At 45.7% G+C, this 27,375-nt stretch overlaps 1 protein-coding gene across 1 annotated transcript; it reads right to left on the minus strand.

Moving 5' to 3' along the window:
• mrps15 (mitochondrial ribosomal protein S15) lies at positions 1–27,375 on the minus strand. Its single transcript, XM_078566886.1, has 8 exons — positions 27,135–27,375; positions 25,716–25,772; positions 24,940–25,015; positions 18,844–18,892; positions 13,078–13,162; positions 8,992–9,050; positions 5,417–5,608; positions 1–236 (listed from the first exon to the last, which is right to left on the minus strand). Exons 1-8 carry the CDS (start codon positions 27,262–27,264, stop codon positions 123–125), a joined length of 762 nt encoding a protein of 253 aa, XP_078423012.1. The 5' UTR covers positions 27,265–27,375; the 3' UTR covers positions 1–122.

The following is a 27,375-nucleotide window of genomic DNA, read 5'->3' on the forward strand; positions in this document are numbered from 1 at the left end:
TTTTAAAGAGATAAATATTTATTAATCTGACACTGGAGTTTCATTGCCTTCTCTTAAAATACAGTTTCTGTGCACAACACATATACTCGGCCCAGCAGTGTATGCTCCACATGCACTTCTGATCACACTGCTGTACCTTCATTCACTTCCTTATTGATGGACTGGGCTTTCTCTGCAGCTGCGGCTTTCTGCTTGTGTCGTTCAGCAGCACGTAGTTTCTGTACCTCTTGGAACACCTGAAACAAAGCAAAAGGCCACTGAGTGTGTGATTGTGTGGAAGTGTGCACATCCAGCCTGTCCTCTCTCTGACCTTTCACTCAGCTTTTAACTACATTGACTTCCACTGTTTGCACTCTTGACTTGGACCAGTTCTGCTCCCCTTTTTGCTTCTGTCAGTCTAGATAGGATTTTCCTCATTGCCCAGATTGGTCCTGATGAATGATTTCCACTCAAAACACTAATCTGTTTCAATAAGAACAAAAAAACACAACACAACATAGGAATGGAGGGCATCCGGTCCCTCGAGCTTGCTCTGCCATTCAATATGATTATGGCCAATCTGATCATGGCCTCAACTCCACATTCCTGCCTGTTCCCCAGAATCCTCGACTCCCCTATGGTCGAAGAATTTGTCTACCTCAGCTGTGAATATATTCAATGACCCAGAGTCCCAGTGCTCTCTGGAGTACAGAACTTTAAAGATTCACGATGCTCTGAGAGAAGAAATTCTTCCTCTCTATCTTAAATGACTATCCCTTATTCTGAAACAAAAACAGAATTACCTGGAAAAACTCAGCAGGTCTGGCAGCATCGGTGGAGAAGAAAAGAGTTGACGTTTCGAGTCCACATGACCCTTCAACAGAACTGAGTGTAGTTAGGAGAGGGGTGAAATATAAGCTGGTTTAAGGTGGGGGGCGGGGGGACAGAAGTTGAGGGTGGGGTGGTTGTAGGGACAAGCAAGCAGTGATAGGAGCAGATTAATCAAAAGATGTCACAGACAAAAGGATCAAAGAGGTGTTGAAGGTGGTGATATTATCTAAGAAAAGTGCTAATTAAGAATGGATGGCAGGACACTCAAGGTACAGCTCTAGTGGGGGTGGGGTGGAAAGACTGACAAGGTATTAGTTGTAGATTTAAAAATAATGTAAATAGGTGGGAAAAGAAAAATCTATATAAATTATTGAAAAAAACCAAAAGGGGAGGGGGAAGAAACGGGGTGGGGATGGGGGGAGGGAGTTTAAGACCTAAAGTTGTTGAATTCAATATTCAACCTGGAAGGCTGTAAAGTGCCTAGTCGGAAGATGAGGTGCTGTTCCTCCAGTTTGCGTTGGGCTTCACTGGAACAATGCAGCAAGCCAAGGACAGACATGTGGGCAAGAGAGCAGGGTGGAGTGTTAAAATGGCAAGTGACAGGTGAAGGGAAGATGTGTTTGGTGGTGGCATCATGCTGGAGTTGGCGGAAATGGCGGAGGATGATCCTTTGAATGCGGAGGCTGGTGGGGTGATAAGTGAGGACAAGGGGGACCCTATCTTGTTTCTGGGAGGGAGGAGAAGGCGTGAGGGCGGATCCCTTATTCTGAAGCTGTGCCCTCACCCCCCCCAACCCACTTCTGGAATCCCCCAGGGGTAGAAACATCCTCCCAGTATTGACCCTGTGAAGTCCCCTCAGAATCTTACATATTTCAATCGATCACCTCTCATTCTTCTAAATTCCGAAGAGTATAGGCACAACCTGCTCAACCTTTTCTTTCATCCCAGGGGTCTAATGAACATTCTCTGAACTGCTTCCAATGCAAGTACATCCTTCCTTAAATGAGGAGACCGAAACTGTACACAGTACTCTAGGTGCGGCCTCACCAACGCCCTGCACAGTTGTAGGAAGACTTCCCTACTTGAATACTTCATTCCATTTGCAAAAGGTGAACATTCAATTTGCTTTCCCAGTTACTTATTCTGGCATGCTAACTTTTTGATATTCATGTACAAGGACACCCAGATCCCTCTGTACCGCAGCATTCTGCAGTCTCTCTCTATTTAAATAATATTCTGCTTCTCTATTCCTCCTTACAAAAGTGGATAATCTCTCAATTTCCCGCATTATACTCAATTTGCCAATTTTTTTCCCACTTCACTTAACCTGTCTATATCCCTTTGCAGGGATCTTGTGTCCTCCTCATAATTTGCTTTTCCACCTATATTTATGTCAGTCAATTTGGCTACAATACCGTTGGCCCCTTTATCCAAGTTAATATAGATTGTAAACAGACCCCAGCATTGATCCCTATGGTACCCCAATAATTATAGTTTGCCAACCTGAAAATGACCCACTTATCTCAACTGTTTTCTGTTAGTTAGCCAATCTTCCATTCATGCTAACATATCACCCCCAACACCATGAGCTCTTATCTTGTGTAGTAACCTTTTATGTGGCACCTTTTCAAATGCCTTTTGGAAACCCAAATACACTACATCTACTGGTTCCCCATTACCCACCCTTCTTGTTGCATCCATAAAGAACTCTAATAAATGTCAAACATGATTTTCCTTTCACAAAATCATGTTGACTCTGCCTGATTGTATTATGATTTTCTGTGTGTTCTGTTACTGTTAATGAATTTCAGCACTTTCTTAATAACAGATGTTAGGCTAACTGGTTGTTGCCTGCTTTCTATCTCCCTCCTTTCCCGAATAGGAGTGATACATTTGTGGTTTTCCAATGCATTGGGACATTTCCAGAACTTAGGGAAATTTGGAAGGTTAAAACACATCCACTATCTCTGCAGCCACTTCTTTTAAGACCCTAGGCCATCAGGTCCAGGAAACTTATCAGTCTCAAGTCCCATAAGTTTGTCCAGTACATTTTCTCTAGTGATCATGATTGATTCCTTCCTCCTTTTTGCTCCCTGATTTTCTACTATTATTGGGATGTTTTTAGTGTCCTCGACCATGAAGACAGATATAACATTTTGTTCAAAGTCTCTGCTATTTCCTTGTTTCTCATTAATTCCAGTCTCACCTTCTAAGGGATTAATGTTTACATTAATTCTTCTCTTCCTTTTTTACTGCCTGATTTTCCATTTCTTGCTAGTTTACTCATGCATTATTTTCTCCAAGTAATTCTTTGCTGGTTTCTAAAATTTACCAATATTTTGCCTTACCACTAATCTGTACAGCATTATATACCTTTCCTTCAAATTTGATATCATCCTTAATTTTTTTAGTTACCCACAGATGGTTTATCGTTTCTCAATTCTCAGCAAAAATTATATTCCATTAAGAAATACTTCAAGTATTTGCCACTGCTTATTTACTCTTATATTTTAATCTATTTTCCCAGTCCATTTTAGCCAGATTTGTCTTCATACTTATGTAATTTTCTTTACTTAAGTTTAAGACAATACTTTCAGATTCAAGTTTCTCAGCCTCAAACAATGTGGAATCCTATCATGTTATGATCACTCTTCCCTAGAGAATCCTTTATCATAAGAACATTAATACATATTACAAGGTCTAAAAAGCTGCACCTTGGTTCATTTTACAACATATTGTTCTAAGAAACTATCCTGAATACACTCTATGAACTTATCCTCAAGACTACCTTTGACAATTTGATCCATCCAATTTATATGAAGAATTCAGGTCACCCATGATTATGGCAGTAGCTGTCTTACAAGGCCCCATTATTTCTTCATTTATCTAACAGTGTAGAGTTAGGGGGGTGGGGCACTAGATCGTTTCCACCAGTTGACTTCTTTCATTTGATATTTCTTATCCTCACCCAAACTGATTCTGCATCTTGATCTTCTGAGTCAATGCTGTATTGATTTCACCCTTTATTAAGAGTGATACCCCATCTCCTTTTCCTTTCTGCCTATTCTTCCAAAACATAAATTTTCCCTGACCCCAGCTATTAATTTAAAGCCCTATCTACAGCCCTGGTTACTCGATTATAGGACAGTAGTCTCAGTGTGATTCAAATGAACCCATCCCAACGGTACAGCTCCCTCTTTCCCCAGTACTGGTGCCAGTGCTCCATGAATGGAAACCCAATTCTCCCACACTAATATTTGACCCTGTGCCAATTTGCTTGTGGTTCAGGTAGCAATCCAGGGATTATATTTGTTTTATATTAGATTATATATTTCTTAAAAGAAGAGGGTCTTTTAATTTAGGCCCTCGCTGTTCATACTGTCTCAGCAGCACCTCTTTCGTAGTCCTATGTGGACAAGGACAACTGGATCTTTTCCCTCCCACTCCAGATCTGTGGTGCATTGCCAACATTTCACAATACCTTTTCATCCAAAACTTTTCTAGCAAACACTCCTCCAAGATCTCATTAATTCCATTTTCTTTATTGGTGTGTTTAGTGATATGGAGAGTTGGCAAATTATTCCAAATGAGCTCACCTTTATTCCTTTCTGTGTGCCCCATAATCAAAGTGTTTCAAAGCGCTGCAGCTCCATTAACACCAGATCTCACCCAAGTGACCATCCTTCATTCACAGGTCCGAGACAGCATCTCCAAGCTGGCTATTCAACTGTGGCGGCATCGTAGCCAAGTTTGATTCCTTCTGCACCCGATATCAAGATTTGTACTTTCCAGTGGGGGAAATGGGAGTAGCTGCAGTTTCACTCTGGATAGAACTCGCAGGATGGGTTAACTGGCTTCTCTCCAGCTGTAACCATTCTGTGACATGATAGAATATAAAACTCCTAGCCCCTCCAGTCTTTTCTCAACCAACTGCCTCACATCCTTGCAGTTTAACAGCATATTTCATTTATATAGCACTTTTAAATGTAGCAAAATGTCCAAAGGTGCTTCATAGGAGCAACCAACATTCGATATTGAGCCACACAGAGATATTAGACAGGTGACCAAAAGGCTGTTGAAACAGGGAGGTTTTAGGGAGTATCTTAAAGAAGCAGACAGGGGTTAAGAGGTTTAAGGATGGAATTCTAGAGTTTAGGGCAAAATTCTACAGCAGGAAGACAGGTTTGAGGTAATACCAGGGATAAAGGTTTCAAAGATCATTATCAGTAAAACTGGGCTTAATCTGGAAGCTGTGTAAAGCACCAATATTGCACAGCTACTGATATCTGTTCAGGTTTCTCATCAGTGTCAACTGATGCTGACAGGCTGTCCTCAGGGCAATAGCCATCCTCAGACCCAGAGTGTTAGTTCAGCCAGTGGTCACTAATGAGCTATTCTACCACAAAGTCATCACAACACAGCCTGATCCTGCCCACACCTAACATCCACACAGGGATGAGGATCAGAAGAGGGGCTCCCTGACTAATCTTTCCTTTCCTTGCCCAGAGAGCTGAGGCTAGTTGCAGCTCCCCAAATTGTATTTAATATTTACCCAGCCCCATCCTGTTCAGTAGTCACACTGAGTTCAACTGGTCAATCATCTTACCCTTATGCACAAAGCTTTCTTGGCAGCCCATCGCTGCGTCACCTTCCTGTAATACTCTGGAGGGAATGTGTACTGAATGCCCAGCTCGGTGCAAACGTTCTCAAACACCTCATAGCGCGTTCGCCGGAGATACTTCAACAGCTTCTTCCGCCTGTCAATTGCCATTAGCATGCGACGTTTGTTGGTTTTATCCTGTTTAAGAATAAACATGCCTGAGTACCATAGGTGTACTGGAGTAGGTAACTACTAGATGACCCAGTGAATCACATCATACCCCGCTTCACAGCAGTCAGGCACCAAGTTGGGTAGATGGGCTGAGGGGAAATCAAAGATCATGAAATTGCAGAGTGGAAGTAAATATACAAACCAATCACAAACACCAGTGTGTGATGGGATGTTAACATGACTTTATTAAAATGATTGTTAGAATACAATAACAAATGGCCATTAAAACCCAATCAATCACAAGATTAGATAAACACAAATAAAAGTATTAAAAAGGACATAAGGAAAGAACAAGAAAATGAGACTAGAGAATTCCTTTGAGGTTAGTACAGGCCGAAGAGTCTCTCCAATCTCTAGGTTCCTATGAGTTGGCACAATCTTTAAAACCTCATCAGCACCATCAGCTTCTCCTCTTTCTAAAGTAAAGTTATCTTTACATGGTCCCCATCAAACACTCTCAGGACAGGTACAGCACGGAGTTAGATACAGAATAAAGCTTCCTCTACACTGTCCCCATCAAACACTCCCAGGACAGGTACAGCATGGGGTTAGATACAGAATAAAGCTCCCTCTACACTGTCCCCATCAAACACTTGTCTTATGAGAAAAGGCTGGACAGACTAGGCTTGTATCCGCTGGAGTTTAGAAGAGTAAGCAGCGATTTGATGTAAACATATAAGATCTGGAGGGGTCATGACAGGGTGGATGTGGAGAGGGTGCTTCCTCTTGTGGGAGAGTCTAGAACTATGGGTCACTGTTTAAAAATAAGGGTCGCCCATTTAAAATGGAGATGAGGTGAAATTTTTTCTCTCAGAGGGTCGAGTGTCTTTGGAACTCACTTCCTGAAAAGGTGGTGGAAGCAGAGTCTTTGAATATTTTTAGGGCAGAGGTGCACAGATTTTTGGTAAGCAAGGGGGTGATAAATTATTGGGAGTAGATGGAATGCAGATTTGAGGTTACTATCAGGTCAGCCATGATCTTATTAAATGGCAGAGCAGGTTTGAGGGGCTGAATGGTCTACTCCTGCTCCTTGTTCATATGTACACTGTCCTCATCAAACACTCAGAGGAACAAGCAGGATTACACTGGGTGGGATATTAAAGGATGTGAGGAGTGAACAGCAGGGTGGGACTGGAGCAGGTGAAGGGGGCTCAAATGATTGAAACGATACACTGGAGTTTTGGAATTGCATGCCTCATTTACATCAGCCTTTGCCCTGGCCTTCCTGCAGGCCTTAAGGAGGCCACTTGAAAACTGGACCGCACCTATCGCATGTCCCCATTGCCTCCCATGGGCCTAATGTGGAATAAAGGTACAGAATCTGTCAGACCCATGTGCAGAACCCAACACAGCCCTGCAAGCTTGTGGCAAGACAAAAGGCCTTCGCTCATACGGCATCTTTCATGACCATAGGACATCTCAAAGCACTTTTCAGCCAATGAAGTACTATTTTGAAGCTAAGCCAATATTGTAATGTGGGAAATACAGTAATCAATTTGCACACAGCACGTTCCTAAAACTAGCAATGTGAAAATGATCAACAATGTTGATTGAGGAGTAAATTTTGGACAGGAAATGTGGGATATCATCCCCACTTTTGTTTGAAATAATTCCCTGGTAACTTTTACCTTTACCAGACAGGGTTTAACATCTCATCGTAATAGTGGCACCTCTGGCCATGCAGCATGCCTTCTGTACTGCACTGGAACGTCAGCCTAAATTTTGTGCTCAAGTACTAAAGCGGGATGATTCCACAAGCCAACACATGCATGCTTTGGAATTTCAGTGAAGGGCATACAGTAAGCCCTTGCTGTGCTGGGCAGGATGTGGTGGGTTTCATATTCAAAGTGCTATCAGCTGTACCAAAGCTGGCCCTGATTAAAAGAGAAACTATCAGCTAGAATTTGTGTAAACAATGCATTAAGATTCATATCTGGAGGAATGGAATTGAGAAGGAAAGATGTTAAATTTGTATTGAACATTGGTTAGGCCACACTTGACAGCTCCATGAACAGTTCTGGTCTTCATATCATAAAGAGGATATAGAAGCACAGAAGATGCAAATAATCATTCACAAGAATGAAACTAGAACTGAAAGATTGTAACTATTAGGAAAATTGGAACAAGATTCTCTAGAAAACAAAAGCTGGAGGTACTGACAGGATAGAGTTCTTTAAAATTATTCAAGGGTTTGATAAGGTAGATGTACAGAAGATTGCTCCAGTTGTTTAGGTGAAGTAGGGTGGGGCAAGGCTTTTGTGAAGATAAACACCAGCATGGACCAAGAGGACTGAATGGTCTGTTTCTGTGTTGTAAAATTCTATGTAATACTATGGTGGCCTTAGTCTTTTTCAGAGATAACAAGCAAGGTTATGTTCAATTGTAATCCCTGCCACAGCTAAATATCACCATCGCCCACATTCACACATGAAGAGCAGGCACCTGACAGTTGTGAGTGTCACTACCACCTGCAGAATCATGTGGCAGCAAGGAACCAATGCTTCTCCTCAGAAAGGAGGGGGAAATTGGCAGAAAAGTAGTATTTCTTTCAAATATGTGGTGTAAATTGAGACAGAATCAGTGTGTCATAGCCTTTCCCAATGTACTGTCACAAGTCATGGTTATGGAGCAAGCCTGTAGAAAACTGTTCATCCACCTGTATCCGTCAGTAAAAGGGACAAAATTGCATAGTGTCGTGAAGTAATGAAAAGGAACCTAAAACGGACTAACAATAGTTTAACATGCTTCTGGTATCAGTCCTGGTTCAATATTAGCTGTCTCCCTCGAGTCAGAGAGTTAAGTTTGAGTCCTCCTCCCAGATTCCAACACAATCTAGATTGATGCTTCAGTGCTTTACAGAGGGCCATCGCACCCCAGCTCACACAGAAGTAGAGTTTCACAGGACTGGCCTCATGCAATGCCACATATGCATTAGTCAGCAGCAGTCACTGAACAGGGATCAATACTTGAGAACATAGCTCATTATTATTCGTTTACTAGGATGAGAGAGGCTGATCAACAGAGGAATCAAAGTTGAGCAAGCACTGCTCACTTCACTAGGCACAGGTCCAACAGCTCTCTGAACTGAAAGCACTGACAGGGTGCACCTCAATACTGAGCTCTTAATAATGCCCACTTTTCCCAGCACCTCTCCTCACACAGTCTTCTGTTGGGAATGGGGTGAGTGTCAATTATCTGGCAGTGCGAGGGCCACAGAGCATGGAGCGCAGCTAGACCTGGAATTACAACATGGAGAGATCTCAGAGACATGTCTCAGTTGTACGCTGTCCCAGTACAGTGTTAAAATGTTATTCATTGTGTGGGCAGCCCTTGCATTCTGTATCACTCACCTTCCTGTGTACCTGCAGGTGCTCTTGGTAATTCCGAATTTTTGCTGTTAAGATGGCAACTGAGAAGAGAGAGGGAGAGAGACTGTTAGGGTACAATAATTGAACACAGTCTGTACCTCCGTGCAGAACCATTTCAGGTATCAGAGAACTCCCAACACATTCTTTACACCCACTTGCACAAATTGTAAAGAATCCGGTCTAATGATTTGGCAACAAAGGAGGAGTCAAGCAAGGTGGTGGCGAGGTCGAGCTGGGTGTCATCAGGGCACATGTGAAAACGAACACTGTGCTTTCGGATGATACCTCTGAGGGGCGGCCTGTAGATGAGAAATAAGAGGGGGCCGAGGGTAGATCCAAACTAGCATAGCTTTCTTAAGGGAAAATCGTGTTTAATTAATTTGCTGGAGTTTTTTTTTTGAAGAGGTAACAGAGGGTTGATGAGGGCAATGTTGTTGATGGGGTGTACATGAATTTCCAAAAGGCATCTGATACAGCGCCACACAACAGAGTAGGGAGCAAAGTTATAGTTCATGGAATAAAAGGGACAGTAGCAACATGGATACGGAATTGGCTGAGTGACAGGAAACAGAGAGTAATGATTAATGGATGCTTTTCAAGTTGAAGGAAGGTTTGTAATGGAGTTCCCCAGGGGTTAGTGTTGGAACCCTTGCTTTTCCTGGTATATACTGACATTGATCGTGGCGTATACAGGGCACAATTTCAAAATTGCAGATTATATGAAACTTGGAAGCATTGTGAACTGTGAGATGGATAGTGTAAAACTTCGAAGAGACATAGAGAAGTTGGTGGAGTGGGCAGACAGGTGACAGATGAAGTTCAATGTGGAGAAATGTGAAGTGATTTATTTTGGTAAAACATGGAGAAACAATATAAAAAAGGGCTACAATTCTAAAGGGATGCAGAAGCAGAGGCACCTGGGTGTAAATGTGCATAAATCATTGAAGGTGGCAGGACAGGTTGAGAGAGCAGTTAATAAAGCGTAGAATGCTAGGTTTTATTAATAGGGGCATAGAGTACAAGAGCAAGGTTAGGTCGAACTTATATAAGTCACTAGTTCGACCTCAACTGGAGTACTGTGCCCAGTTCTGGACACCGCACTTCAGGAAGGATGTGAAGGCATTGGAAAGAGTGCAAAAAAAATTCACAAGAATGGTTCCAGGAATGAGGAGCTTCTGATTTTAAGACAGGTTGGAGAAGTTTTCCTTGGAGAAAAGAAGGTTGAGAGGAGATTTGATGGAGGTATTCAAAATCATGAAGGGTATGCACAGAGTAGATAGGGAGAAACTGTTCCCACTTGTGAAAGGATCAAGAATGAGAGGGCACAGATTTAAAGTCACTGGCAAAAGCAGAAACGAAATGAGAGAAACCTTTCACACAGCAAGTGGTTAAGGGCTGGAATGCACTGCCGAGACTGCGGTAGAGGCAGGTTCCATCGAAGCATTCAAAAGGGAATTAGACTGTTATCTGAAAAGGAAGAATGTGCACAGTTACAGGGAGAAGGTGTGACAATGGCATTAATGAATTGCTTTTTCCAAGAGCCGGTACAGGCACAATGGGTTGAATGGCCCATTTCTATGCTGTAACAATTTTGAGATTCTGTGGAGGAGAGAGGTAAATGTGTGGGAGCAGGAAAGGAAGCCATGGCAAGTGATTCTCTGGCTACGATAAGATAGATAAGAATGGAACCAGGTGAAAGCAGTCCCACCTAGCGGGATGACAGTGAGGGGGCGTGGGAGGAGGATGGTGTGGTCAACCGTGTCAAAGGCTGCATACCAGTTGAAAAGAATAAATCATCATTTGTGAAAGAACTTCTGGACATTGAGAAAACACTCGCTGAAGATCTGTGTTCTCTAGAAGCCTGCTTCAGAAAATGGAGACACCAACTAAGCACTGCCAAGAGTGTTGTTTCAGCTGTCCACCTGAACAGCTCAAAGATCAGGGAAGAACTTCTTGTCCGGCTCTGTGATCGACCACTCACCCACAACCCAACACCAGGAATTTTAATTTCCACGCAAAGGGCATTTGATAGAGCTCCTGCATCGATGTCAGTGATGCAACTTCCTGTACTGACACTCTTATGAGGGTGCACACAACTCAGGTTCAAAGAATGAGTTAAAGCAAGTTGTTCAATCTTTCTAACTTGCTTGAGGAAGAATTGAAGAGTTTTAGGCCTTTTCAATACCAATTTTAAGGAAACTAAAGGATTGACTAGAACCCAGGATTAATTCCTTGCTAAAGGAGCTGAACTTGGTGATAAAAACTATTAAAATGACTGCTGAAGGTGTGCTGGGAAGGTTGACCAAATTCAAAAAGTGTTACACAGACTGTGCAGAAGGCTACAGAAAAGGAGGTGTTGAGACACTGTTGGAACTGTCATAAATATCAGGTCATGGTTGGTAGCATCAGTCTTTGTAACTTAGGGAGAGAAAGAAAAGTTAGTGGAAAGGTTGTAGATGTCAGCTAGAATGGGAGGGAATGGTGTCAGGTAGGGAGTTTCTAGATTTTTTTCAGCAACAATAAAGGGATGGTGAAATATGTCTAAGTCAGGAATGTGAGAGACTTGGAGGTGTTGTTTCTATGCATCTGCTGCCCTTGCCCTTCTAGCTGTTGGAGGTAGCAGGTTTAGGAAGTGCTGGCTTTGTTTCATCAATGCAGCAGCAAGAAATCAGGGAGTGGTAGACAACCAGACACTCCACGGCCAGTGGGTATAATTCAACAAGTAAAGGAATTGCTACTGCAGAGGAGATTTACCAGAATGGTTCCAGGGATGAGGATTTTAGCTACAAGGTTAGGTTGAAGAGTCTGGGGCTGCTCTCCCTGCAACAAAGAAGGTTAAGGGGAGATTTGATAGAGGTGCACAAGATTACGACAGGTTTGGGTGAGGTAGACAAGGAAAAAAAATGTCCCAATCAGCTGTTAGCACAAGAGCAAATTTAAAGCTTTGGACAAGAGATATGGGGCAAGAGTGGGAAGGAGTGGGGAATGTGAGGAAGAACTTTTTCTTTTTTATGGAGTGAGTGCAAACAACCTGGAATTTGCTGCCCATGATGGTGGTGGAAGCAGAGATGATGAATGATTTCACAATGAAACTTGATGGGCACTTGAAGGAAATAAACTTGCAGAATTATGGGGACAGGGCCGGGAAATTGGACTGATTGGATTGCTTCACGAAGAACTGGCATAGACACAATGGGCCCAATTACCTCTTTCTGTGCCACAAACAAGAGTTTATCACTTGGTAGAGGTGCTAGAAATCCAAGGAGAACATTTCGACACCACACAGGTCTCTGGCCAGCCTCCATCTAGACTGTGCCCTAGCTTTGGCTCCCCCAAGTGGTGAGTGATATAGTGACCTTGGAAAAATTCCAGTGGAGTGCAGCAAGAATAATTCCAAGCTTCAAGAACCTCAGCTACTCTGATAGGCTCAAGGTCCTTCATCTACTGACTTTAGATCAGCACAGGCAGTGAGGTGGGTGACCCAATAGAGGTCTATAAAACAAATGGCTGACTAGTACTCCTTTTGATTCCAGTTTAACAGATTGGGGAGGGCCAGGGACATGCATTTCAACTGTCCAAGGGTTGGAATTGACGGGTGTTGGGCTGTTCTTCTTTGCCCCAGGTACCCGCGAGAGTCTCTGGAACGTGTTAACAGCTCTCTGTACACCTTCAAGAGGGAGGTGGACTGGTGCTAGACTGGGGCAGAGATCACATCATATAGAGGCTTACAGTCTGTATAGAGAACACAGTCTATACTGTCCCCGTGACTGGTCTTGATTGCCTGATGGGGGTGGAGAGAAATTAGTGACCAGAGTATTTGTTCCCTTCTTGGCACTGGGTCTTCTCACTGTTTTTCTCCCTTCCCAGTAGACTAGATGACTTCAGTGTAGGGGATGGAAGGAAGAGTTTAGTCATAATGCTCCAATCATCAGGATGTGGAGGAATCAGGTCTTTGCCCACCTGTCAATTATGCTACAAAACAGGCTCATGTTATAAAATATATAAATTCAGTTGCTTAACCCAGTAAGTAAAGATTATGGGGAATTGAGTAATTTTAATTAAACTCACTTTGCACTTCTGTGGAGCCAAGGTCACTGGGACTCCTCTGCACCTTCTCCACCAGCTGGCTAGTTTTCAGCTTCAGTTTCTCTTTCTGAAAGCAAGTCATTCACCGAGGTCAGTACAGCATAAACATAAAGGTCAATCCTAAGTTAACAGAGCGAGGGACTTTCCCTTTCCAGTGTCTCACTGGAGGCTATTGAAAGCTTGGATTTATATTACAGAACAGGGAGGTCATTCAGCTTCTTGACACTACACCCAGACCTTCACATCCTCTAACTGACTCTGCGGCACTGAGGTTTACATCTCTGTCATTTTCCAGTGGTTCATTCCTGACGTTACCAACTCATATGCAGAAAATGGCAACTCACAGGCTGGGCAGCGCAGGCGCAGGGCCCGCCCGGAGGGCAGGCGAGGGACCCGCCCGGAGGGCAGGCGAGGGGCCCGCCCGGAGGGCAGGCGAGGGGCCCGCCCGGAGGGCAGGCGAGGCGCCCGCCCAGAGGGCAGGCGCGGGACTGGAACTTCTCTCCCTGCTCCCCACGTTAGCAACATTATCAACGGTTCTCTCTCTTCAGGCTCTGATGAAAGGTCACAAGCCTGAAACGTTAACTGTTTGTTTCTCTCTCAACAGACACTGCTTGACCTGAGTATTTCCAGCGTTTACTGTTTTTCTCTCTCGCTCCACTAAATCAACATTTATATAGCACCTGTAACAAAACATCTCAGGGGGCTGAACAGGGGCATTATAAAATGGTCAAAGAGGTCGGTTGTAAGGAGTGCCTTAAAAGAGGAAAGTGAGGGGGGTGGGGGGGGGAAGAAAGAGGTGTACGGAGGTAATTCCAAAGTTTGGGGGCTAGGCAGCTGAAGGCACGGCCACCAATGGCAGAGTAATTATTTTTGGGAATGTACAAGAGGCCAGAATTAGGGGAGCACGAACATCTCAGGGGGTTGTGGAGCTGGAGGAGATTGCAAAGACAGGGAGGGGCAAGGCCATTGAGGGATTTGAAATCAAGAGTGAAAATTTGAAAATCAAGGCCTTGCTTGACCGGGTGCCAATGTAGGGCACTGAGCACAGGGTGACAGAAAAACGAGACTTCTTTTTTATTCATTTTGCGAGATGTGGGTGTTGCTGGCTGGGCCAGCATTTATTGCCCATCCCTAGCTGCCCTTGAGAAGGTGGTGGTGAGCTGCCTTCTTGAGCCGCTGCTGTCCCTGTGGCGAAGGTACACCCACAGTGCTGTTAGGGGGACAGCTCCAAGATTTAGACCCAGCAACAGTGATATATTTCCCAGTCAGGATGATAAGTGACTTGGAGGGGAACTTCCAGGTGGCGGTGTTCCCATGTATCTGCTGCCCTTGTCCTTCTAGATGGTAATGGTTGTGGGTTCGGAAACTGCTGCCTAAGGAGTCTTGGTGAATTCCTGCAGTGCATCTTGTAGATGGTACACGCTGCTGCCACTGTGCTTCGGTGGTGGAGGGAGTGAATGTTTGTGGATGTAGTGCCAATCAAGTGGGCTACTTTGTCCTGGATGGTGTCAAGCCTCTTGAGTGTTGTGGGAGCTGCACTCACCCAGGCAAGTGGGGAGTATTCCATCACACTCCTGACTTGTGCCTTGTAGATGGTGGACAGGCTTTGGGGAGTCAGGGAGTGAGTTACTCGCCACAGGATTCCCAGCCTCTGACCACAGTACTTAAATGGCTAGACCAGTTCAGTTTCTGGTCAATGGTAACCCCCAGAATGTAGTTAGTGGGAGACTCAGCAATGGTAATGCCACTGACTGTCAAGCGGCGATGGTTAGATTCTCTCTTGTTGCAGATGGTCATTGCCTGGCACTTGTGTGGCACAAATGTTACTAGCCACTTGTCAGTCCAAGCATGGATATTGTCTAGGTCTTGCTGCATTTTGGACATGGACTGCTTCAGTATCTGAGGAGTCGTGAATGGTGCTGAACATTGTGCAATCATCAGCGAACATCCCCACTTCTGGCTTTATGATGGAAGGAAGGTCATTGATGAAGCAGCTGAAGATAGTTGGGCCTAGGGCACTTCCCTTGGAACACCTGAAGTAACGTTTTGGAACTGGGATGATTGGCCTCCAACAACCACAACCATCTTTCTTTGTGCTCGGTATGACTCCAATCAGCAGAGAGTTTCCTCCTGATTCCCATTGACTCCAGTTTAGGGCTCCTTGATGTCACATTTGGTCAACTGTTGCCTTGATGTCAGGGACAGTCTCCTTCACCTCACCTCTAGATTTCAGCTCTTTTGTTCATGTTTGAACCAAGGCTGTAATGAGGTCAGGAGCTGAGTGGCCCTGGCAGAACCCAAACTGAGCGTCAGTGAGCAGGCCATTGCTAAGCAAGTGCCGCTTAATAGCACTGTTGATGACCCCTTCCATCACTTTACTGATGATGGATAGTAGACTGATGGGGCGGTAATTGACCTGGTTGGATTTGTCCTGCTTTTTGTGTACAGGACATAACCTGGGCAATTTTCCACATAGCCGGGTAGATGCCAGTGTTGTAGCTGTACTGGAACAGCTAGACTAGGGGCGTGGCAAGTTCTGGAGCACAAGTCTTCAGTAGTATTGCCAGAATATTGTCAGGGCCCACAGCCTTTGCAGTATCTAGTGCCTTCAACCGTTTCTTGATATCACGTGGAGTGAGTTAAATTGGCTGAAGCCTGGCATCTAAGATGCTGGGGACCTCCGGAGGAGGCCGAGATGGATCATCCACTCGGCATTTCTGGCTGGAGCACTGATGTGTTGGGCTCCTCCATCATTAAGAATGGGGATATTTGTGGAGCCAGTGAGTTGTTTAATTGTCCATCACCATTCATGACTGGACATTGCAGGACTGCAGAGCTTAGATCTGATCCGATGGTTGTGGAATCGCTTAGATCTGTCTATCATTTGCTGCTTAATCCTGCCTTGTGGCTTCACCAGGTCGACACATCATTTTTAGGTATGCCTGGTGCTGCTCCTGGCATTCCCCCCTGCACTCTTCATTGAACCAGGGCTGATCTCCTGGTTTGGTGGTAATAGTAGGGTGGGCGATATGCCAGGCCATGAAGTTACAGATTGTGCTTGAGCACAATTCTGCTGCTGCTGATGGGACACAATACGATGGAGGGTATCCTCAATGTGAAGACAGGACTTCATCTCCATAAGGACTGTGTGACTGTATCTGCGGCAGGCAGGTTGGCAAGGATGAGGTTAAGTATGTTTTTCGCTCTTGTTGGTTCCCTCACCACTTGCCACAGGCCTAGACTAGCAGTTATGTCCTTTAGGATTCGGCCAGCTCGTCTGTAGTGGTGCTACCGAGCCACTCTTGGTGGTGGACATTGAAGTCCCCCACCCAGAGTACATTCTGTGTCCTTGCCACCCTCAGTACTTCCTCCAAGTGGTGTTCAATATGGAGGAGCACTGATTCATCTCATCCATATTCTACCTCTTGGTATCATACGAAAGCCAGCATTCTACTACAGTTCTACCTCACCGCCATTTCTCCCCTCCATCGTTGCAAAATTATCGAATTGCTTACTCAATGTCTAGGACTAGTTCAACAGAAATTTTCTCCAATTTAATATTGACAAGGCTTCAGTCCCCACTCCAAACTCCATTCCCTAGCTAATTACTCCATCCCTCCCTCTGGAAACAGTTTGAAAATAAACCGGAGTGTTCAAAACCTTGGTGTTATGTTTGACCACAAGATGAGCTCCCAAATACATAACCTCCTCCCCGTCACTACACCCACCAATTCTACTGTTGAAATGCCACCTGAGTTTGCTCCCACCTCAGCTGCTCTGCTGCTGAAATTCTCATTCATGTCTTTGTTACTTCTAGACTCGACTGTTCCAACGCACTCCTGGCTGATCTTCCAAATTCTACTGTTCATAAATTTGACGTCATCCAAAACTTTTCTGCCAATGTCCTAGCTTGTACCAAGTTCAGTTCACATATTGTCATTGGCTCCCGGCCAAACAACATCTCAATTTTAAAATTTCTCATTCTTGTTTTCAAATCTCTCCATGGCCCCTCTCTATCTGTGATCTCCTTCAGTCCCACAATCCTCCGAGATCTCTGCGCTCCTCTAATTCCGTCCTCTTAAGATAAATTTTAATCACGCCATCATTGGTGGCTGTGCCTTCAGTTACAAAGACCCTAAGCTCTGGAATTCACTCCCTAAATGGCTGTGTCTCTCTACCTCTTGGCTCTTCAAGAGGTTCTTTAAAACGTATCTCACTGACCAAGCTTTTGGCCATCTGCCCCAATACTGCCTTGTGTGGCTCAGTATCAAATTTTGCTTTGCTACACTCCTGTGAAGGGCCTTAGGATAGTTCATTACATTAAAGCGTCTGGAACTAGATATAGTTTTAATAAATTATATTTGTATTCATGGGTGTTAGGAACAAGATATAGCTTTAAGTTTAATTTACACTTTTTAAAATTTGTGTTAAGAAAGGTGAAACCTGTGTTTGATTTCACTTTCGAGTTTTTTGAGATGGAGCTGGGAAGTCTCCAAGCCCTTTTTGTATACGTGCATTTTTAATAAAGTTTTATTAATGTGAAGAGGTGGGTTACCAGGGGTTAGCAGTTTAGGGAAGAGAAAACAAACACAAAAAGTAGGGAAAAACTGTGCTGTTGCCTAGCAACAAGGGATCAGAGAGAGACCCACCGAGACACAGGCAGAAAGGCAGATTTTAGTTCAGTTGGTATGTGTATACCACAGAGTGATGACAGAAAAGGTCTAAGACTCTCTCTGGCTGGAAATGATGCCAGGCTACTGAGGAAATGAGTTTAAGGAACTAATATGTATCGCTCTAAAGTTAAAGCAATAGTGAATTTAGAGTGAGTTTTCTGGATATCTCAAGGGAGATCCAACTGTGGAAGGACTTCTAGTGAATGTTCAGCAGTCTACTGGGAAAGAAACCTCTTTGCATCTGAACCAGCCCTAGCCTTGGCATGGAAATAGTGGTACCTCTTCACTGGGATTGCTGGGTCTGTAAGAGTATTGCTGGGATAAAATGGTAGCATGAGTTTGAATAATTTTTTCCCTTGGTGTCTGTGAGGAAATCTTTCCAACCTCTTTGTTGTTTAGTGTAATATAGTTGGCGTTTCTTGTTTAATAAATATTTCATCTTTTTGTTAAAAAGTCAACAGCAGACTGTGAATCTGTTTCAGTAAGTCCCCTCCATGGTTAAAAAAATTAGTCAAAAAAATTATGGTCTATCAAGCCAGGTTTCAGTCTAGGATCTGACTTGTCCAGTAACAACATCAGCTGGGATCAAAACAAAAGGCACTATATAAATAGAAATATAAGTTGTTGTGACCTCACAAGAGGCTCTGCCTTTCTTTGAGGCTCTGGAGGGAAGGGTTAGAAAGGGAGAGCATCAATGCAGAAATAAAACAGGAGTTGATTACAATATCAGGAAAAAAGATGCTGTTGGAAAGCCTGAGGTCCCCAGAATGTTTTTCTTAAATAAACTGAGATGAGAAGGAGTTTCTTCACTCAGAGGGTGGTGAATCGTTAGACTTCTCTGCCCCAGAGGGCTGTGGACAATCAGTCATCGAATATGTTCAAGGCTGAGATCGATAGATTTCTACATATTAAAAACATCAAGGGATACGGGGATAGAGCAGGAAAATGGTGTTGAAGTAGAAGATCAGTCACGATCTCATTGAATGACAGAGCAGGCTCGAAGGGCTGAATGGCCTACTCCTGCTCGTATTTCTTATGTTATGTAAAACCCAATCTGAAAAAAGGAATGACTTACGTGAGTTGCCATTTCCAGTGACAGCAGCCTTCGAACCACATCATTGGTCCTGTAAAAAAAAATCATATCACAAGCCAGGTTCTCAGGAGCACGTAGGATATATGTGATATAAGTGGGAATGTTCAATGACAATTGCACAATGTTCAGTGCAATTTGCGACTCCTTAGATACCGGAGCTGTGTCATTATACAGCAAGGCCTGGACAAACATTTAGGCTTGGGCTGATAAGTGCCAAGTAACAGTCTTGATGCACAAATGCCAGGCAATGACCCATCTCTAACCAGAGAGAATCTAACCATCGACCCTTGACATTCAATAGCATTACCATCACTGAATCCCCCACTATCAACATCCTGGGGGTTACCATTGACCAGAAACTGAGCTGGAGCAGCCATATAAATACTGCGGCTACAAGAGCAGGTCAGAGGCCAAGGATTCTGCAGCGAGCAACTCACCTCCTAACTCCCTGAAGTCTGTCCACCATCTACAAGTCACAAGTCAGGAGTGTGATGGAATACTCCCCACTTGCCTGGATGAGTGCAGCTCCAGCAACACTCAAAAAGTTTAAAACCATCCAGCACAAAGCTGCCCACTTGATTGGTACCCTTGATTGCAAAATGACAGCAGTGTGTAACATCTGAACAATGCATTGCAACAACTTGCCAAACCACCTTAGAAATCACCTTCCAAACCACGGCTGCTCCCAGCTAGAAGGACAAGGGCAGCAGATACATCAGAGCAACATCACCTGGAAGTTCTCCAAACCACACACCATCCTGACTTGGAAATATATCGCCGTTCCTTCACTGTCACTGGGTCAAAATCCTGCAACTCCCTCCCTAACAGCACTGTGGGTGTACCTACACTACATGGACTGTAGTGGTTCAAGATCACCACCACCTTCTCAAGGGCAATTAGGGATTGGCAATAAATGCTGGCCTCGCGAGCAACATACACAGCCCATGAAAGAATGAAAAAAAAACAAACAGGTAATTCAGCCCAACCAGTCCATTCTGGTGTTTATGCTCCACTCAAGCCCCCTCTTGTCTTTACTCATTTAAATCTACCATTGTAGCCTTCTGCTCCCTTTTCCCTCATCTGCTTGTCTAGCTTTCCCTTAAATGCATCTATACAATCACTTCAACCACTCCCTGTGGTAGCAAGTTCCACATTCTCATCACTCTCTGGGTAAAGAAGTTTCTTCTGAATTCCCCATCGGATTTCTTGGTGACAATCTCAGATTGACAGTTTCTAGTTCTGCTCTTCCCCACAACAGGAAACATTCTCTCTGTAGCCACTTGATCAAAACGTTTCAGAATTCTCAAGATCTCTATTGGGTCACCCCTCAGCCTCTTTTCTTAACAACATACAGCCTTGGTTCAAACATAGACAAAAGAGCTGAAACTCTTGAGGTGAGGCGAGAATGCCTGCCCTTGATACTAAGGCAGCATTTGACAGAGTGAGGCATCAAGGAGCCCTAGCAAAACTGGAGTCAATGGGAATCAGGGGGAACGCTCTCCGCTGGTTGGAGTCACACTGGTTGGAGCCAGCGAAGCCCACATCCCGACTGAATTTTTAAAAATCCTTTCCTGATACATATACTCAGGCATTTCTGGTATCATCCTTGTAAAATCTTCTCTGCACCCTCTCCAGTGCCTCTATATTCTTTTTATAATAAGGGGACCAGAGCTGCACGCAGTGTTCTCAGTGTGGTCTAACAAGGTTCAATACAGGTTTGGTATAACTTCCCTACTTTTCAATTCTATCCTCTAGAAATAAAACCTAGTGGCTGATTTGACATTTTACAGCCTTGTTAACCTGTGGGGCAACCTTTAGTGATTAATGTGTTTGTACTCCGACATCCCTCTGTTCCTGTACCCCACCTACACTCACCTTCCAAGTAATAAGTGACCTCCTTATTCTTCCCATCAAACTGTACTACCTCACATTTATCTTCATTTGCCAATTATTTATCCATTATGCAAGTTTATTAAACTCCTCCTGCAATTTGTTGCAGTCCTCCTCAGTATTGACCACCCCCCAAACTGGTGTCATCCACAAAATGAGAAATTGCTTTTTGATTCTACAGTCCAAGTGATTAATGTAAATTGTGAACAGCAGTGGTCCCAGCACTGACACGTGTATATTCTCTCCCATCGCCTCCCTGCACCTGTTGGCCAGCCTAACCAATCATCTCAAATAAGTGCTGGAAGGTTACTGCACAGGTCAAGACACTAAATGCCCTCCAGGGGAAACTAACCCCCACCCCCTCAATATACTCCCCACACCTCTCTCTTACCCAAAACTCATTCCCATGGGTAACCAATCAGCTCTCCAACCCCCATTCTCACTCTCCCCATACACTGTGGGATCAGCCTGGTTGGAGTCATACCTAGCACAAAGGAAGATGGTTGTGGTTGTTGGAGGTCAATCAGCTCAGTTCCAGGACATCACTGCAGGAGTTCCTCAGGGTAGTGTCCTAGGCCCATCTTCAGCTGCTTCATCAATGACCTTCCTTCCATCATAAGGTCAGAAGTGGGGATGTTCGTTGATGATTGCACAATGTTCAGCACCGTTCACAACTCCTCAAATACTAAAGCGTTCCATGCCCAAATGCAGCAAGACCTGGATTACCAGTCCAGCGACATTTCCATGACACCACCGTCGTGCCAGACAAGTGTCAGGCAATGACCATCTCCAACAAGAGAATCTTACCATCACTCTTGACACTCAATGGCATTACCATCACTGAATCCTATTAGGGGGCTATCAATGACCAGAAACTGAACTGGACTAGCCATATAAGTACTGCGGCTACAAGAGCAGGTCAGAGGTGAGGAATCCAGCAATGAATAACTCACCTCCTGACTCCCCAAAGCCAGTCCACCATCTACAAGGCACAAGTCAGGAGTGTGATGGAATATCCTCCACTTGCCTGGATGAGTGCAGGTCCAACAACACTCAAGGATCTTGACACCATCCAGGACAAAGCAGCCCATTTGATTGGCACCACATCCACAAACATTCACTCCCTCCACCACCGACACACAGTGGTAGCAATGTGTACCATCTACAAGATGCACTGCAGAAACTCACCAAGGCTCCCTAGACAGCACCTTCCAAGCCAACGGCCACTACCATCTAGAAGGACAAGGGCAGCAGATACATGGGAACACCACCACCTGAAAGCTCCCCTCAAAGTCACTCACCATCCTGACTTGGAAATATATAGCCGTTCCTTCACTGTCGCTGGGTCAAAATCCTGGAACTCCTTCCCTAACAGCACTGTGGGTGTACCTAAACTACATGGACTGCAGCGGTTCAAGAAGGCAGCTCACCACCACCTTCTCAAGGGCAATTAAAGATGGGGCAATAAATGCTGACCCAGCCAGTGATGCCCACGTCCTGTAAATGAATAAAATCCTATGCCTTTTTGTCGTCATACGTCCGATCTCCAACAATCCGGAGATTGGAAGACCTGGGCTAATGTGCCGTAGAATAGAGGTTGTCAAACTGTGGGCCGTGAGCCCCAGTGGGTTGTCGGGCAAGCAATTGGGGTTGCGAGCTCTGAGGCAGCAATGAAGACTCAGGTGCGACAGTCTTATGATTGACTGTGAGGCTGTTTGAATGTGCACACGTTTTTTTGCCGGTGGGTGTGGCCTAATGAAATAAGCTTTTAGGCCCAATTGCTGCCGCCGAAAGAACCTGCAAAAAGGTGGGTATCGGAGTTTTCACTGCGTGCCTGCATCCCTGCTGGTTGAGTTCCCCTCCCCTGTGCCTGCATCCCTGCTGTTTGAGTTCCTCTCCCCTGTGCCTGCATCCCTGCTGTTTGAGTTCCCCTCCCCTGTGCCTGCATCCCTGCTGTTTGAGTTCCCCTCCCCTGTGCCTGCATCCCTGCTGTTTGAGTTCCCCTCCCCTGTGCCTGCATCCCTGCTGTTTGAGTTCCCCTCCCCTGTGCCTGCATCCCTGTTGTTTGAGTTCCCCTCCCCTGTGCCTGCATCCCTGCTGTTTGAGTTCCCCTCCCCTGTGCCTGCATCCCTGCTGCTTGAGTTCCCCTCCCCTGTGCCTGCATCCCTGCCGTTTGAGTTCCCCTCCCCTGTGCCTGCATCCCTGCTGTTTGAGTTCCCCTCCCCTGTGCCTGCATCCCTGCTGTTTGAGTTCCCCTCCCCTGTGCCTGCATCCCTGCTGCTTGAGTTCCCCTCCCCTGTGCCTGCATCCCTGCCGTTTGAGTTCCCCTCCCCTGTGCCTGCATCCCTGCTGTTTGAGTTCCCCTCCCCTGTGCCTGCATCCCTGCTGCTTGAGTTCCCCTCCCCTGTGCCTGCATCCCTGCCGTTTGAGTTCCCCTCCCCTGTGCCTGCATCCCTGCCGTTTGAGTTCCCCTCCCCTGTGCCTGCATCCCTGCTGCTTGAGTTCCCCTCCCCTGTGCCTGCATCCCTGCTGTGTGAGTTCCCCTCCCCTGTGCCTGCATCCCTGCTGCTTGAGTTCCCCTCCCCTGTGCCTGCATCCCTGCTGCTTGAGTTCCCCTCCCCCTTGCCAATTTCCACTCTTTGCACCAAGTGTGAAGTATTAAAATGGGGTCACAGCAGGAATAATTTGGAAAGCACTGTTCTATAACTAACAAGGGCCATATTAGGTTTTGTAGCGAATGAATGCCCCAGATTTAGTTAATAGCCTTCTGGTCCATAAACATAATATGACCGAGCTCAACATCGTGTTTGAAAGGGAGAAATAAAGCTACTAGGATTCTAGATGTAGACAAGGGCAACGAGACAGACACAGTTCACAATAAACTGGGCAACCTGTAAATGGATAAAATGAGAAACGAGCAAGAGGAGATGTTCAAAGAAGAATTGCATCTGATATCGAACCAAGTTAGACCCCTAAGGGGCAAGAGCTCGACTGCCCAAAAACAACCAGACAGCGGCTCACCATCACCTTCTCAAAGACAATTAAGGACAGGCATTTGTATTAGCACCAAAGCACTAAACAGGCAATGAAGTACTTTGAAAGTATAGTCACCGCTGTTGTACAGGAAACATGGTAGCCGATTCATGCACAGTAAACTCCCACTAACAGCAATAGGATAATGATCAGATAATCTTCTTTTCATGATGCTGGTTGGGGGCTCCAGGACACTGGGAATAACTTCCCCATTTTTCTTCAAAATAGTGTCATGGGGTCTTTTACATCCACCCAAGAGGACAAAGAGGTTTCTGGTTTCATAAAATCATATGAAACAGGAGCAGGAATAGGCCATTCTGCCCACTGAGCCTGCTCCAGCATTCAATAAGATCATGCTTGATCTGACTGTGGCCTTAACTTCACTTTCTTGCCTGTCCCCCATAACACTTGCCTCCACTGTAGATCAAAAATCTGTCTAATTTAGCCTTGAATATATTCAGTAACCCAGTCTCCACTGCTCTCTGGAAAGAGAATTCCACAGGCCAACGACCCTGAGAGAAGAAATTCCTCCTCATCTTCATCTTAAATGGGACACATTTTTGAACTGTTCCCCCTGATTCTAGATTCCCCCTTGAGAGGAAACACCCTCACAGCATCTGGCCTGTCAAATCCCCTCAGGATCTTATATATTTCAATAAGATCACCTCTCATTCTTCTAAACTCCAATGTAAATAGGTCCAACCTGCTCAACCTTTCTTCTTAAGACAGCCCTTTTATTCCAGGAATCAGCCTAGTGAACATTCCCTGAAATGCTTCCAATGCAGGTATATCCTTCCTTAAGTGAGGAGGCCAAAACAGTACACAGTACTCCAGGCACAGTCTCACCAATGTCTTGTGCCTCCAGTACACTGCAAGGACCAATTGGATATTCAAGAAATCCAAACTCAAACTATGTGTATTCAACACCAATGGCTTAATCCAAGTCTTCATGAGAGGCAAGAGATTTGTATTGAGGCTGACTCCCTGCAAAGGGCTCACTTATAGAATACTGGAGCTTAGTAGCCTGACTTGTACCTTCCACCAACCTCTCCTCTTCTAGAGCAGGAGCTCAGTAGAGAAACAGAAATTGGAAAGGTGGCAGGTGGGGGATTAATGAAGCTCCAGCATTTGAATCAGGAAACTCTGGATACATACTTATTCATTAACTCTAAGTCTTTGTAGTCTTTCTTCAGCATGGTCGGTGACAGATCATCCAGCTGGCTGGGAAATTCTGCAATGAGAGAAATAAAACATTTATAAATGTGATGCCATTGGGATGTCATAGAATCATACAGCACAGAAGGCCTTTCGGCCCATCCTGCCTGTGTCAGTTTTTTGAGAGCTACCCACTAACCTGCCCCTTCCCCATTTCCTCATCACGAATTTATCCAAATCCTTTTTAAAAGTAACTATTGAATCTGTTTCCACCCCCTTTTAGGCATTGCACTCAAGTTTTCCAATCTACATCTCTGACTTTCCTGCAAGACTCCTGCTGGGGTGGAGCTCCACTCACTGGCTGTTCTCTGACAGAGCACCCACATAGCCACTCCTTACAGGAGAGTGTTCAGTCCAGTCCAGCTCTAGCCCAGTCTTCGTACTGCTCCCAGGTCCTATATATACTTCCCATTGTGGGGAGTCACAGGGGGTGTGGTTTATTGCGTAGTGATTATATATTGACACCAGGGGCCAGTTTTCTCTCTTGAATAGAGCCTGAGGAAAGGTCTTTAACACAACTGGGCTAGGACCAGTCCAGCTGAGATTTTAAGCTATCCCCTGGTTCTAGGCACTCAACTTGATTCCTCGAACACCCAGTTTCTGTATTGGTTCAATTATCAACATGTTTCTGTAGCTGCACGCATTATTATTCTGTATGACAAGTGCACAGATTCCCTCTGGCTACATGCACTGTCCATTTGACGTTCTATACATACCTCGAGCTTTCCTTGACAGACTGGCATAATTGTACACAGGCTGCACCAAACTGGCACCTATAGGAAGACACAGTGAACAGTCAATAAGGACCAAAAATGGGTTAGATGCCTCCTCTCCTTCCATTAGGCAAGGCTAACCTGGATGGAAAATGCAGGTTGTTTCCCACAGTAAGGGCAAATTTTTATCAGCCTATATTTTAACAGTTGTATATAAACACTACAAATACAACACAAATATGTATATAATTACTACGGATGTGATGCAATTGAAGCACAGTCACACAGCCTTTATATATAACACTGTTCAGGTAGGTTAGCTTTTCATACACACAGCCTGTACAGCCTAGTCTGTGTTTGCTCCACTTTTGTGAAAAATATCAGTAACAGCAGGTGCTGCAAGGGCAGCTTTGTGTTTAATAGTTCCTTGGTGTTCTTTTATAGGTTTCTGCCTCCACTCAAAATGGAAAATACTGACTGGCACTGGGCTGATTCCTGGGATGAAAGGCTGAACACGTTGGGCAAATACGCATTGGAGTTTAGAGGAATGAGAGGTGATCTTATTGAAACATATGAGAAACTGAGAGGGGTTGACAGGGTAGATGCTGGGAGGATGCTTCCCCTCGTGGGGGAAACCAGAACAAGGGAGCAGAGTTTAAAAATAAAGCAACTCCCATTTAAGGTGCAGATGAGGAAGAATTTCATCTCTGAGGGTCATTACTCTTTGGAATTCTCTTCCACTGAAACCAATGGCCATTGAATTTGATCATCGAGGGTTACAGGAATAAGACAGGAAAAGGTAAGGCCTCAATCATCAGGACCCTCAGCACCCAGGGGTGCAGCCTCGGGGGGGGGGGCACACAGCCCCCAGCGAGGCACCCTCGGGGGGGGGGGGGGGGGCACACAGCCCCCAGGGGTGCAGCCTCGGGGGGGGGGGCACACAGCCCCCAGGGGTGCACCATCGGGGGGGGGGGGGAAGGGTGCACCATCGGGGGGGGGGAGAGGGGGGCACACAGCACCCAGCGAGGCACCCTCGGGGGGGGGGCACACAGCCCCCAGGGGTGCACCCTCGGGGGGGGGAGGGGTGCACCCTCGGGGGGGGGGGGGGGCGCACACAGCCCCCAGGGGTGCACCCTCGGGGGGGGGGGGGGCACACAGCCCCCAGGGGTGCACCCTCGGGGGGGGGGGGGGGGCACACAGCCCCCAGGGGTGCACCCTCGGGGGGGGGGGGGGCACACAGCCCCCAGGGGTGCACCCTCGGGGGGGGGGCACACAGCCCCCAGGGGTGTACCCTCAGCACTCGGGGCCGAGGCCACAGCTCCCGCCCGGTCGCCCTGCCCGCCGCAGTGAGCTGCAGTTATGCCTCAGCCGGCCGGCTGCCCCAAGCTGGGCTTCACTCTCAGTCCCCCCATCCCCGCTCACCAGGCCGCCTTGGGGCTGTTCCTGCCGCCCGGCTCCCGGGCACAAACAGGCCCCAAGCCCCGGGGACCAGCAAGCGGCAAACCGCCCGGCTCAGCATCACCGTCATCAACCCGCGACTAGCTGACGTCATCACAGAGCGACCAAAGGCCGGGAGAAGCAGATCCTTAGCAACAAGAACCCGAGCAACAAGGACATCCCATAGTAACAGCAACAACCCAACCCAAGCGAAATGGGCTGGGGG

This window comes from Cetorhinus maximus, chromosome 21 (assembly GCF_964194155.1).
Source record: "Cetorhinus maximus chromosome 21, sCetMax3.hap1.1, whole genome shotgun sequence".
In the NCBI taxonomy this organism is placed as follows: domain Eukaryota; kingdom Metazoa; phylum Chordata; class Chondrichthyes; order Lamniformes; family Cetorhinidae; genus Cetorhinus; species Cetorhinus maximus.

What these genes read in the sequence shown, in the direction of transcription:
- mrps15 (XM_078566886.1), bottom strand. Translation starts at nt 27,264, where the DNA reads ATGACGTCAGCTAGTCGCGGGTTGATGACGGTGATGCTGAGCCGGGCG. An exon ending in TGGCTCCACAGAAGTGCAAA is followed by an intron (nt 9,051 to 13,077) that starts GTGAGTTTAATT and finishes CTCTCTTCTCAG; the next exon opens with TTGCCATCTTAACAGCAAAA. An exon ending in ACCTGCAGGTACACAGGAAG is followed by an intron (nt 5,609 to 8,991) that starts GTGAGTGATACA and finishes ATTCTTAAACAG; the next exon opens with GATAAAACCAACAAACGTCG.